A 15,415-nucleotide genomic window follows, 5' to 3' on the forward strand; every position below is an offset into this window, starting at 1 on the left:
CTCGTGGCTACGAGGCTGGAGGTGCTGGTGGGGCCCAGGAGGCTGGGTGGGGCTGCCCAGTGGAATGCATTCTGGCTTTGATGGACGCAACCAGGTTGTATGTAGATCAGCGCTGCCACCCCTCCCACCAGCACCTCCAAGCCTCTCAGCCACGAGGCTTTTCTTTCACCAGGAAAGCTCCCGCCCACCCATGTGGGATAGCAATCTCTGGCAATCTCTCCCCCTCCCATCACCCCTTCCTGAGCGCGGAGGAAGGAAAGAGATGAGAAGGCAAAGGAATGAACAGAGGAAGGAAAGAACAGGAGGAGGGAGGGGAAAAAAGGAGGAACAGAGGGAGGAAAGAACAGAGGGTTGGAGGAATGAACGGAGGGTGGAATGAACAGAGGAATGGAGGGTGGGAGGGAGGGAAGGAAGGAAGGAAGGAAGGAAGGAAGGAAGGAAGGAAGGAAGGAAGGAAGGAAGGAAGGAAGGAGAGGCAACTTGGTTGGAGGCGCCCCAGTTCATGCAGTTCTACTTCATTCCTGGATCCGTTGAGACTTGGGCTCAAAGGAGAAAGCAACTTTGTGTTCTCTTTTGTCACAGACAGGACTTTATTGGAAATCCAAATTAACACTGGTATTCTTAAATTGTGAACTCTCCCTTCTTTGTGTGTTGCAAACAGCCATTTCCAGTGAGGAAAACAGAACAAAGCGGACTAGGGGAAAATATTTTCCTTTGCTATATTTTCAGTCTGAATTAAACTATGCCAGGGTCCCTGCAGGAAAGCTCTTTTAAGAATTATGTATTAATAGAAAAGCAACTAACTTACCTCTGTTCCTAAATGCTAAAGTTGTTGCACATAAAAAACAGAGAAGCTCTGATCAACTATCACAGCCACCATTTTGACAATTCTGCTGTACTGTTGTCTGTGGACACCCCCACTAAATGCAAGCATGGGATAAAATGAGCCTGGTTTGTTCTCGGTCTTTAAAGTGGCCACAGACTACTAACAAAAATGGCATTTGATCACAAGGCAAAGAGGCATTGAGAAATGTTTCCCCTTTTGCATTTCAGCATCCAAGAAGGGACAGGAAAGGAGAAAGGCTGGGTTGCGGGGTCCCTGAACCTGAGGGCTAGGCGCTTGAGCTCCGCTGCCCAATGCTCTGGGCAGCCGGCACCATCTGCCCCCCCCCCTGCACCACCTGAGAGGGACAGTGGAGCTCTTCCAGTGGACCATGTCCTGGTGCTTGCCCCGGCCCCACACTCCTGTGCCAGAGACCCTTGGATCCGTCCCAGGCCTGCACTGGCGCCCCGACACAAGCAATGTTGAGCTCGCCATGCCCAACCCAGCCATGGCCCACCCAGTAGGCCACGCCCATGTTAGCTGCCCCCCCCATCCCCCCAAGGGCAACCACAATGCTGATGTGGCGCTCAGTGAAATTGAGTTTGATTCCCCCCTGATCTAGAACAATATATTTAGTCTTCTGTCCCAAATGATGAAGGGAATCCAACTTTATAGCCAAGGAGAAAGACTATGCATTTGAAAGTAATTATTTTAGTTCAGGGTTGATAGAAAAGACACAGCCTCAAATATAAATATCTCAATTTTACCAGGCAAAATACACTGTTAGAAATGTGTAGGAAACTGTTAGAAAGGACAATTAATCTTTTAAAAGAAAAAGAAAAGAGAAACAAATCTTTACAAATTACCTGTCTTACACAGTGACTCATTAAACAAGTAATTAACCAGTTTATTAATATATTCACATATTTACATAACATTACAAATTAAAGTACTGCCCCAGCTCACTGCATATGAGAGCAGGGTCTGACACTGGGAAAATAAATAGGCATTGCAGAGAAATAAAGACGCAGCAAGGCTCCAGCCTAGTAAATCTTTGGCATTTGAAATATAGCAATGATGCAGCATTTCACTTACTCAACACAGGGCATTCAATGAAGACAAGAAAGAGCAGAATCCTGACCTAAAACTTGTGCACTTATGGAGCTCCCCAATGACTGGATTCTCCAGTCCTTTCCCTGAAATGAGAAGGTTAATTTATGCAAAGGGATTCACACCGGATCAGCCAGACCCAGCCCACAATCGGTCTCAAAATACTTCAAGCAGCAAAAGACACTCCCTCCCATCCCTGGGCTACAGCACAAAGAAGAAAGAAAAGCTGAAGAAACGGGTAATTGTGGCACCAAGGGACAAGCAAGTGAGGTTAAATTGCTGCCTGCCCTTTGTCTGCCACAAAAAGTTTCACCAGATTCACTGTGCATATCAAGTGGCATCTCTCTCTCTCTCTCTCTCTCTCTCTCTCTCTCTCTGTGTGTGTGTGTGTGTGTGTGTGTGTGAGAGAGAGAGAGAGAGAGAGAGAGAGAGTGAGAGTGTGAGAGAGAGAGTGAGAGTGAGAGAGAGTGAGTGAGAGTGAGAGAGAGAATACAGAGGTTAATGCAGAAGTTTTGTGAGAAAGTATAATGGAAGCAATTGTTTAGATATGTATTCAAGTTGCACCCAAGTTGCAAAAGATTACCAAACACCAATATTGTAGCTTTTAAACTATCCTTCAAAATGTTTTGGTCAAACAACCCATTTCTTCATTATTATTTTTTTAAATTAAGCTGATTCTTCCTTGCAAGACATATATGCAATGATGGAATATTATGATACACTTCATTTTGCAAACTAAAGGCAAAACTTTTCTCCATTAAAAAGAGGCAAATCTCCTGATCAAGCAGTTTTGCCTACTTAAGGATCAGTCCATTAGACAAAAAAGTACCAAGGACATATTCCTAACTAACTTTTCAGCACAGGACACTTTATTACATACAATTCTGGAACTGGATATAAAGGTTGTCACTGGTTCCATCAAAATAATGTCTCCAATAAACAATTTTGAAATTCTCGAGACCAAAAGCATTATCTGCTAGTATTAAATTATGAAGATAAAAGTCCAGAGAAGTTGAGACCATTTCTAACCTGAGCATTTTCCTCTTCCCCTTTATCACTACTAATTTATCATTGCTTAATCATTGGATTAGTTTGTAAGTGCTACATGTCTTTGCAAACTATTAAATAAGCAATAGGCAACTTTTCCACCAGAAGCAAGCATGAAGGAAGAATCAAACCTGCATAATTATCTGATTATTTAAACAGTCCATGCAAGCATAGTGGAACAAAGATTTTACAACTTATGTATAATTAAATAACGGGTTCATTTAGCATTAAGACAAACCTCAGGGTCTGGGAAAGTCAACTAGAGACTATTGATTAAATCGGATCCAAAATCAATCCAAAGTCCCATTTGTGAATCAATAGAGGATAAATATTTCTTGACTTGCATTTCTGATAGAAGTTCTGCACAAGTGGGCTATCTTTTATAGAGGGCACACCAACTTCAGAGGAGTTGTCCTGAGAAATATGAAGATCAACTACATAGGAATTTGAGTCTTCACACATTCCAAAGTCACTGTATGAACTGCATCCAGTATTTTGTGAGCTTTTATGAGCTGCTTGGGTATTTTCTGCTTAGGATGTTAAGCTACTACTGCTCAATCTATTTTAAGAATACCGTGTGTGTTTGTCTGTGTGTATTTCAAAACTAAGGGCTGGAGCATAAACACAACTGTTGTTTTTCTTGTTTTTGAAAAATATTGAGACTTTCTGAAATTGTTCCAATAGCTTAAAACAATGGAAATCTCAGATGAAATATTATTTGTGGCAACCGCTTTCAATTTAACCAAACTTTGAAACCCAACAAAAGGGAGAAAAAGGTTATTTTCTTTATGAAATCATCCAGCTCAACTACAAAATGGAGGATAGGACACAATATTATTCACCTGAATTACTTGTTTTCTATGTAATACAATCATCTCAAAGACCCTCAATGCCTTTTGCAAGACCACTGTTCTTGTTGATCAACTATCATAGAAGAGATACCCTGAACATTAGTAGAATTTTTAATAACAGTCAAGAGATGTAATCAAACTGTTCCCAAAGCTTTTTCTATAAAATTGTAGAAACTCTCTTAAATATACACATTTTAGCATATCATATGGGCTTGTGTGTATTAAAACCTGAGGTTTTGCATGGATTAACCTATATTAGGCAGCTTTTTCTATTAATTCCTTTTTCAAACATTGTATAAGTCACAACTCCTTTTTTAAAAAATTGGTTCCATAAAATATTGTAATAAAAGACTCAGATAAGCCAGTTAAAACATCCCTGGATTTAAACACTAAATTTGCTTGTATTCTTCCTCCCCCACCATCATTCCACTAAATGGCATGCAAATCGTGTTGAATTTATGCTTAGTCCCCCAAAAAAAGTGTATTTAGGGATTGCAGAACTGGTGAAGTGTGGGGTTATTGGCAAAGTTAATTAGTGCCGTAAGATATTTCAGGAGAAATAATATTGACCATGTGATTGCTGGAATGCTCAAACATTTCCTCGGGAAGAAGTCATATGTGATAACTGTCATCAGAGATTTCACTTAATAGAAAGGTAAAGCTCATAAACTGCTAGTCATACTTAGTATTCACTGCGGCTGGAATGAAATGAAGTGTTTGAAAGAAGTCTGTTCTGAAATGATTTTTTTCAGGAAGGTGAGGTTAGAGTTTGGGACTGGTCCCCAATGGTGGGAGGCTGTGAAGCAGCTTCTTTGCACATCTCTGAGTGAGATAGTCAAGCTGTCAGCACAAACGTCTTCAGGAATTCCAGCATTGGGGTCTGGAAAGTTTCAAAAGACAGAAGAGCTGCATTTCAAATACTTTAACAAGATGAATAATGCTCAGCAGACACTTCAATGGTGCTTTCATAGTTCCTGAAATTTATGATCAAAAGTACCAACTGGATCTGCAAGTCATTCATCCTCTTCTACATAGGTTGATGGAAACCAGCCCACCTAAATGAGAAAAGAAACATGGTATCAGATTGTTTGTTTGACTCAGGATAATTTTGTGCATGACCCTTTCAAACAGAAAAGGATTTAGAAAACGATAAAAATTGCAAGAAATTAACTGTTGTAGCAGAACATGTACTGTCTCTTTGGAGAAATATACATTTAATCATCAATAGGCCTGACAGAAATTCAGATATGGTTCTCAGCTGATACGTTTGCTGCAACCTTTTCAGAATGGAGATGGAAATGTATAGAAGTAAATTCTGTTCCATCCACGAGCAACAGGATAGTTCCACCTGTTAACCTACTGTTTGTGGGCCCAATCAGCAAAAGAAAGCTTAGGACCATGTTGGCTGGAAACATGCAGAAACGGCCTTCAACCTGCAGTGGATAGACAATGGCTAGAATGATGATGATGATGATGATGATGATGATGATGATATTGTAGACAACTAGACTACTGTAGTCTATAGTTAATTTAAATTTCAGAAAGACAGCAAGAATATTTCACGTTTTCATGGGAAATTACTATTCAGTTCCAATATACTTAATACCATATACATTACATACAAATTAAGAATCAGGAGGAAGATAAAGGCTTACCCTTCCATTGACTTCACCTCTCCACCAGCCATTGGCACTAATTTTTGTGTAAATTTTGACCACATCCCCTTTGAGCAGGGATAATTCACGCATGTCTCTTGCACAGAAATCGTAGCGAGCGATGGCTATCCCGAGGACTTTGGGACTCAGCACTGGGGGGAAACACAGGTAGGTAACATTATTTGAAGTTTCATAACTGCACAGCAACTGAGTAACATTAGCAACTCTTTCTGTATACCAGTCCAGTACAAGTGCAAGCAGAAATGAAGAAATGTGTGGTCTTATGGAATAGCATGAATGAAATTCATTCCATGCAATCAATTTTTTTCTTATTGCTTGCTGGTTAGATTTATTTAGAAAAAAAATACATATTCCTACAATCATTTGCTGAGATGTCTAAAGACCATAGACCTATTTTTTGCACTTCTGAGGGATTTTGCTTCTTTCTCTTTCATTTTCAAGTTGTTTGTCTAAATCAGCTTCTTGATATCAATGAATCCTCTTAAGTTGTAAGAAGAACCAATGTAAACAGCACCTATTTCTTCTTCTCCTCCTCACTTTTTGATTCAAAGATACTGATAAATGTGCCTCCTTGAATTTTGACCATTTTACTGAAATCAATGAGGCATATTTCTAAGGGCAAGATATTCTCCAATGATTCCTAAATAGAGTATTTCTGAACTAAGAACACTTTTTTCAGGACACAAATGTAAAGCTCTGGAGTTTCAATGTGACTAAGAAGCGCATAGAAAAATTACAGAATTTACTGAGGTCAAATACTAAGCCATTATTTATGGCTTTGGTTCCTCCAGCCCCAAGTCTCAGTTCTTTCAAAATAAGGGACAGACTCTCCTTTAATTTTCCCCAACTGCCTATTCCTCCCCAGTGTTGCCTTTTTGGCTACTCAAGATACTGCCTTACTAGCAGTCCCCAAACCACATGGCTCTGGGCCTGGGTCTGAGGCTTCTTCTGGGTCTGTGGGTCTGAAGCTTCTTGGCATACTGTGGTGCTGGGTCTGCAATAAGCCCAAGCTGCAGTGCAGTATGAAGCTGCAGACCTTCTAGGTCTACTAACCCCAGCCTAGCACAGCAATGCAGTGCAAAGCCACAGCTTCCCTGAGAAGGCTCAGCACAGCAGTGCGGTACAAAGTTGCAGCTACCTTAGGAAGCCCCAGCCCAGCCTAGCAGTGGGACACAAAATCACAGTTGCCCAAGGTATCCCCAGCCCCCCGAGAGCACCGCAACACAGCCACCCGAGAAAACCGCAACACAGCTCAGCAGTGTGGCACAAAGCCACAGCCACCCTGGGAAGCTGCCACCACCCCAACCACAGTTGCCTTTGCCACCTTGTGCTCCTGCGTCTTTTTGTTCCCACTGCTGCAAAGGCATGCCCCCCCGCCCCAATTTATCCCTTTACACAACAGTTGTGGCCCACATGAGGTCATATTTTCCAGGTCTTGCAAGGAAACTACTTATGCAATCTAGAGAAGAAAGCTCTGGGCTGCCAAGTTTTGATCACGTGACTGCACCGGCACTGCAACAGCTGTAACTTCAGGGATTGGTTGTTAAGTTCCTTCATTCAGCGCCACTGTAACTTCAAACAGTTACTAAATGAACGGTCATTAAGCAAGGACTACTTGTAAGATACTGCTATTAAGAGAAGGTACATGAGGTGTATTCAAGAGGCCAGGCCAAACCTTCCCACAGAAAAAAACATCGAAAGGCACAAAGCATCATCTCCCTTAGTATCAATGATGATCAAATTGTGCATACATGCCATTGTGAAACTGCAAAGAAAAATGTGGGAGGAGCTACGGAAAATGCATTAGAAAGCAAAACTCAGCAATAAACTCTACCAGATGAACCTGATGAAAGGCCATTATATGGAGGACTATATGAGTCACCTGAACTTTGAGATGGGCAGCAAATACATTTGATAAATAATCTATATTAGATGCACTATATCAAGGGTTAAAGTCCTGCAGGTTTCAGAGATAAAATGACTGCATACTATAATTTGCAGATTTGCAAATATATGGTCTATACGTGCACGAACACACACACACACACACACACAGAGAGAGAGAGAGAGAGAGAGAGAGAGAGAGAGAGAGAGAGAGAGAGAGAGAGAGAGAGAGAGAGAAAGTGTTGCATCAAAAGAAAATTCACTGAACAATGGAATACGAATCAAAGGTATGTCTATTGATTTTAAGGTACAGGATACAAATTTTGGAATGGAGCTACCAAGTTCCTAAAGTTAAGAATATAAAGCAAGATAATAATAATAATAATAATAATAATAATAATAATAATAATAATAATAATAATAATAATAATAAATAATAATAATAATAATAATAATAATAATAATAATAATAATAATAATAATAATAATAATAGAGGGGGTCTTCTACCTGCCACATTCGTAAAAAGCATTAACAATCAGCAATACTTTTTTTCCTAAATTTAAAACTGAAGGTTTGCAAAAATGGCAGCAATTTTAAAAAAATCATCATTCATGAAATGGCGCTCATGCTTTTGTGTCATGTGAATACACACAGTATAAAAAAGCAGCCTTTCCATAATAGTAACAGATACTGCACTTAGAAAAAAAATATTTATGCAAACATCAGTGACCAAAATTGAAATGCCTAGGATGAAACCAATTCTGCTGTTTTTGTCACTACAGAATCTATTGCATAATCCTTCAAAGTAGCCGATAATGCAAATATGCTCAAAAAAAATATTTTAGGAAAATAGAATGGAGTCTGATAATAGCATCCAATAGTTTATATTAACTGACATTATGATACATACTGTTCACTATTGGCTAGACACATTAATTAAACAAACACCTGCACAAAAGTTGTAAAATGCCATAACTCTTCTACTACGTGGCATTATGAGAAATATATTAATAGTGACAGGAGAAAAGCAAGGAGAAAAAGAAAAGCGACAATAATTCACACAGGCAAAGCAATAAAAACATATAGTGATTGTTTAAATCAGGCAAAATATTGTCACTAATACTCCAAAATGAACAAGATTTGATTTGGCTTGATCCAATTCAATCCAATCCAATCTAACGTAATGTAATCTAATCCAATCTATCAAACATTCTGTTTCCCATAGCAGCCAGAAAGATGCATTCTGGAAGGATAACAAAGTGAGATCAAAGATTGTGCCCAGCATCTGTCCTCTGAGAAACCATTGGCTCTATATGTAAAACTTTCATTTAGCCTTCTTAATTGTCCGTGATCTTTCCAGATTCATTTAATTCCCATATAAACAGCTATTTGTCTGAGTAGATCACAACAGTGAAGATACCCCTCTCTTTAAGGACAGCTCTGCCACATAGTTAAAACATACAGCTCTGAGGCTGAATTTATACGCATAGAAACATCTGGAGTTCTATAACTACTGCCCATCATGTTTTGCCACTGCTGGGACTCAAATAAACATTCCATAGGGAGGAATAGAAGAACACATCAAAGCCCTCTTCATCCATCCCAGGATTGTTTCTATCTATCTTGGGCAGTTAATCTTCTCACCGCAGGAACAACCAAGGAGATTGTCAAAAAATGACAAAATTGAGTCAACAAATTAAGTTTTCCATCCCGAAGCAGACAGCTGAGCATTATGGTCAATGCATTCCAATAGTTAGCACTGTGAGTCAGTAGCATCTTCACTTCTTGTGGCAGAAAGCTTAACAAAGAGTTACATAAAAAGTTATTTTCCTTGATCTGCCTGAATGGGAACATCTGCCCTGACTTACTGTCCTCTTCTATTAAGTTTGAACATTACCAGATGTGGCTTTAGATCCATGTGGGAAGGAAGCAAGTTGCAGTTATCATCAATTAATCCAGCATATTGTAAGATCCTTTCCATCATATTGGGCCCTAACTTCCTCTGGTTACAATGAAGAGGATTTGTGCAAACAGGGAACTTCACAAGCAGATATGGTATTTCCCATCCCATCATGTTCTAATTTAAACAGTCTCCAACTTCAGTCCTACACATCATAATGTTGGGATTCAGAACTGAGTAAATGATTCATCTACCTAAATATAATGCCAGAAATTTGATACCTCTAATTATTGCAGGAAAAAAAATATCCTAGCTTTTAAGACACAAATGTCTCTTGGTGGGTGACACAATGAGAGAAGTGACTAAAGGAAACACAAATGCATAGAAGATGGATAAAATTAACTTACAGACAACGCGCATGCAAAACTGCTGTATATGGAAAGCTATCTTTCTTCTTGTACTTTATCTGAAAATGGTCTGGCAAAAAGGCTTTTAGGGATGGGACGAATATTTGAGGGCACCAAAAATGGAGTAGACCCATTTAAGAATATCAATAGCTATGCATAATGTAATCATATTTTTTATTAGTTTTGATTAGCAACATGGGTACTTTCACCAATATTCTGAAAACATAACATTCCAGAACCAGTTTTTTGGCATTCCCTGCATAGCTGGCAGAACATTTAGATGACCTTCTTGAATGTCAAAGAGCAATATCACATGACAGCCCCAAATCACTCACTTTTTCACGTGCTTTAAACATTCTTCAGCTGGGTCAGAGCTGCTGAGAGTAAATCACTTCCATGGGGCTAGGGTAACATATCTGTAAACAGCAGTTGTGTTTTAAGTCAAATTATGTTCTGGGGTTGGGCAATGAATCCGTCCCTTCCCTAGCTTGCACTGCACATAGAAACTGAAATACCGAATTTGTAAAACAAGCAAATGGAGAATAAATAGAAAGCAGTAAAGCAGTACCTGACCAAAAAGGAGTGGAGGAAGGGGGAACAAAGCTGTAGTCTGGCAGAGTTACAAAAGAAAACCCACAGAATAAAGAAGGGTCTTAGAAAAAGAAAAGAAGAAGAAAAGAGAGAAGCAAAATGACATTGAATGATTGGTAAAAAAAAAAATAGCATTCTAACATTCTTATCACTTGCATCGGTTTTAAGAAGAAACGAATATTTTCTTAGCTGTTTTGCAGTTTTGTTTTGTTTTTTAAAAAAAATCTTACCTGCTTAAAGGCATAGTTTACTCCTTTGCTTTGGCCATTTCATTCCCCCACTCCCTCCTGCAACTTACTAGGAAAATTTTGCCAAAAGGATGAATTTCCATAGACGAGGATGCAATTCATTTTTACGCACTTGCTTATGCCACCCTGTATGTTGGAGCGGCAATTATTTTAGCAAGCAACTGTAGCTTAATACCTCTGTGTCAGATTAAAGCTTCCGATCTCCAGTCGGCCATGGGTAATTTGGGTCACCAATAGCAAACTGGTAGAATAACAATGGATTTGCAGAAGACACATGCATACCATCTTGAATTCATCTCATTTCAAGGAAGTGGGGCATTTATTGGCTTTATTTTGTTTCTATACCCCAGAAAGAGTTGCAAAAGTAAAAGATAAATGGATGGGTATTTTCAGTAATAGTCTTCATAGCATGCCGGCAAAATGTATGGACTTTCAGCTGCTTTTAAGTTCCCAAAACACTTAGAAATAGATATGGAATCCTCCATAACACGTCGACCATTTAGTATCATAAGGAGCAGCAAAAAAAAAAACATTGTGAGATGCACAAATCCGTTTCCTGAATCACTCTGATTTTCCTAAAAGCTGCAAAGCAGGACCCCATAGTAAAGGCAATTTGCAAAGCTTTTTCAAAGATCTATGAACTAGTTAGTGTATTTTAATACAATAAGAAAAAGAGTTGAACAAGTATTAACATTGTTGTGATAAAGCTATGGTGCTTCTGACAATCATTTTCTAATTCATCCAAACTGGAAAATCACAGGTATCCATATCTGAACAAGCATAGGTACTAAACCACACTTTTGAAGGTGCCTATGGCTGCCTATGAAAATGGTAGCTGGGAGGTGAGCTACAGTTAATCAAAGCAATCACACTGAAATAAATGAGATTTAAGAAGTGCTATTCATTTCAGTGGCTAACTGAAGTACAAACTCAATTTGATAGGAAAAATTGATGAATTAGGAAATTGATGAATTAGGAAATTCTGATCTGATTGGGAAGGGAAGAGTACTAAAACTGATCACGTAGGCCAAAGATTTATTAATATCTCAACTTATTAAGCAGCTCCACACATAGCCAATAATTACCACATTCAACCATAAATCTTATATTGCTTAAAACTACAAGATCTTCTAACTGCTTCTGGTTTAGCAGAAAGCAGATAGCCTATCTCTTCCCCAAATTAACAGCCAGTGAGGCACTGAGAAACCCATTACCCATCTTCAATGAGCAACAATTCACTGCTTTCAGTACAAAAGCCATCCCACAGTGTTATTGCACACAATCAAAACTTTGTCTTTTTATCATACAATTAAGCTTTCTCAATCATAGAATATAACAAAACGTACAGAAGGGATTATGTTCAGCCAGTAACATATTTTTTTTTCTTTTAATGTGTTGAAAAGAACTTTTAACAATACTGTTAAAAGTGAAGACATAATAGCTTGAGAGCTAGGGACCAACTCTTTGGAAAGCGACAGAAAATGCCAGGGAAAAAAAATCCAAAGAGTTATTAATTAGCTTATCATATTAATTCTCCATATTATGAAAACTCATAGCTGGAAATTAGTGTTAGGAAATTATTATTAGCTGGAAATTGCTGCTACAGATGACTTCACAAATGAACTTCTATTGCTGAGATGACCTGATGCTAGTTCAGGTTCACAAGATTTGTCGATTCTAGTGAAACAATTGCAAATAATTGTGCTGTGGCTTTTGTGTTTATAATTCTCACACCATAGTGTCTCTAACTGATTAAATCAAGTTATTTAATATTTGGAGGTATTTTGAAAAAATAGGTTACAAAGCTAAAGAAGGAGAAAGAGTCTCAGTCCTTTGCATCCAAATTATTTAACACAGGGGTCTTCAAACCTGGCCCTTTTATGACTTGTGGACTTCAACTCCCAGAATTGAAGTGTGGCTAGGCACACTGGCTGAAGAATTCTGGGAGTTGAAGTCCACAAGTCATAAAAGGGCCAAGTTTGAAGATCCCTGATTTAACAGCTTGCTGCATCAATGCATTTACTTATTTGCTCTGTTTCCACAGTGCCAGAAAACATGAAGTTGACATTAGTGGCCTTTTCTACTTGAAGATGAAAGAATATACTGGGTGATACTTGTATTTGCTTCAACATAAGAAGAAAATAAAACATAACACTATGCCTCTAATCAAAATGATGCAAGAACAATAAGAGTTAAGAATTTCTGTGGGAAGCTCACTTACTCATATAATTTCCTCAATTATTTTATCTACTCCCTAGTAGATGTTAGTCACCCTCTCCATTTTTATAAAGATGTGTAGTTGATCATATAAGTCCCACCTCACTCTGCAGCCAAATGTTCATTGTGCATGGATGGATTTTTCTGATTGTGTCCTTGTTCCTCCACTGTGCGCAATCCTCTCCCAAATATGTGACACATTCTCTTTCCTGCCAATGCTATTGGTTGTTGTTATTTTTCTGTTGACTTATAAGTGATGAAGAAAGACTCTCTTGTAATCTTTCTATAGATAATAAGCATACAATTTCCCTATTTATTAGGTACATTGGCTCTGGAGGAAAAGACCCCATTCAAAATATTTAATGTCACAGCCTCCACTTTCCTGCTCCTAAGCATTTCAAAATATCTTCCTGTCTTTAATGGGTACTCAGAAAGGCTCTGAAATTATCCATCTGCTTCTCAGTAATTTAGCAGTGTATTAAAAGGGCATACGTGTGTCTACATGATTTTTAACCTTCTGCCATTATTTTTAAATTTTTCTATTGCTCATAAAATCTAAACTATCCAATTCCAGCACTGTGAAATTTGGCAGCAATCACAGTGGCTACAGAACCAAGTGAAGCCAATGAACAGATGCCCAGATGCTCTCAGCAATTTCAAATCAGTTATCAGTACTACTATTCATGTTGTTTTACCAAATATTAAGGGAAGCATAAGTCACCTCTTTTAAACTCCACAGTACAGTAGTCCTCAACTTACAACAGTTCATTTAGTAACCGTTCAATGTTACAACGGCACTGAAAAAAGTGACTTATGACTGTTTTTCAGTTACGATCTTTACAGCATCCCCACGATCATGTGATCAAAATTCAAATGCTTGGCAACTGGCTCATATTGATGACCGTTGCAGTGTCCCAGGATCATGTGATCACCTTTTGTGACCTTCTGAAAGCAAAGTCAATGAGGTAGCCAGATTCACTTAACAACCTTGTTACTAACTTAAAAGCTACTGTGGTTCACTTAGTAACTGTAGCAAGAAAGGTCATAAAATGGGGCAAAACTCACTTAACAAATGTTTCACTTAACAACAGAAATTTTGGGCTCATACGGGTTTTTGCAATAAGTTATAAACATATATAGATGGAAATGGGTTTGCCTTTGTCCAACCTCAATTCGGTTACTCTAAAGTAAGCTTTCTTTAAGAACACTAACAAGCAGCATTGTGGAAGAAATAATTCTGACCTTAAGCTTCTTTACAAAAACACTGCATTATTAAGACTGTGGTTTTAAACAACAGGAATAATTCATTTAAATGTCAAATGCCAAATTTGAATTACATGTTTATTAATTCATGTAGCCAAAAGCAGCTTAGCCAATGCAAAATGCCTGTTTACAAATCAATTGCTCACTTACATTTTTAATAGCTGTTTGAGCAGCGATTTGATTTAAGGAGAGGCAGTCAGGAAGTCTAACTGGACCTGTTCATAAACCTGTCAGCAGATGCTGATTCTGCTTAGCTGTAGAAAAATTTGGCTAAATGCATTATCATATTAATAGGTTATATGTCAAAAATGCAAAATGAAGATGCTTTCAACTGAATTTCATTTCTGTATAATAAAAAACGACAACAAATGGTAATGCTTACAATTGCTACTTGCTCGGTGGCTCCTTTGATCCTGAGTATTTTCACATTCCTTGTACGGGTACTGAAGAGTGGTATCCAAACTTCTGAAGCCTTCTTTGAGAGACTGATGTTTGTAATATTCCACAAGTTCCTTCCAGAATACAAATATTTAGACAGAAATTAATAATCATTTTTCTTGGAATTTTTATTGCATGGATATTTGATGACATTTGCAATCAACATGAAAAGACATCCGGAAAACAGGAATTAACCGCAGGTAGTATATAATTTGGTGGAAAGAGAACCAAAAAAGTGTTATGCAAGCAAACTTCACAAAATGTCCCATCTCTATTATAAAACAGCAAGTTTGAATGGGCCATTTTGAGCATTTTGGAAGTGCTCCTACTTAATCTGAACGTGTTGAAGCTCAGAACTTCACAAGTTCAGTCTTGAGAATCTCACCCACTCTGCTTTGAAAAGGGCATTTGGCAAAAATTCATACTCTAAATGTTTTGAACACACCCCTAGCGAGTTTTGATTCATGCATGAAAGATGGTGCTTGTTCATACCTGTAGAAATGGACCTTTATTCATGCAAGGGTGGCCTAATTCTTATCAAAGATACCGTATGAATTAAACGTATCAACAAGCATCAGCTTTAAACACTTTTTACACTGAAAACAATTGCACATAAATGCAAATAAATTTTAAATGAATTAAAATGGAATTGTTCTTCCAGTATTTGGTTTTCTATGTGCATGGAAGTATACACTTCTGTGAATCTATGACATCCTTCATTCATGAGGGCCTTAGTTCCAATCTAAATTTATTACATTACATAATGCTTACATTAATTATGCTTGTTGTTATCCGGGTTATTCCTTATAACACATAGATGAAGTATTTTGCCCATCTATGTTTATTAATTGGTTTGTACCAGAAAAAAAATCACTTTGAACTGACTTGCAAAAAACAAACAAACACCTGGAAACAGTGACAACTACTAGGAAAGAGCTAAAGACATGAATAACTATGTT

At 38.1% G+C, this 15,415-nt stretch overlaps 1 protein-coding gene across 1 annotated transcript in view; it reads right to left on the minus strand.

The window, feature by feature from the left end:
- Positions 1-3,742: 3,742 nt before the first annotated feature.
- The window catches only part of VAV3 (vav guanine nucleotide exchange factor 3), a 216,342-nt gene continuing 204,669 nt past the window's right edge, over positions 3,743-15,415 (minus strand). Inside the window, exons 25-27 of the mRNA XM_083360483.1 lie at positions 14,401-14,530; positions 5,487-5,638; positions 3,743-4,886 (exon numbers count right to left, since the gene is read on the minus strand). Coding sequence (XP_083216609.1) covers positions 4,845-4,886; positions 5,487-5,638; positions 14,401-14,530 — 324 coding nt within the window. The 3' untranslated portion in view covers positions 3,743-4,844. The remainder of the gene's footprint in view (positions 4,887-5,486; positions 5,639-14,400; positions 14,531-15,415) is intronic.

This window comes from Vipera ursinii (genome assembly GCF_947247035.1).
Source record: "Vipera ursinii genome assembly, chromosome: 3".
Classification (NCBI taxonomy): domain Eukaryota; kingdom Metazoa; phylum Chordata; class Lepidosauria; order Squamata; family Viperidae; genus Vipera; species Vipera ursinii.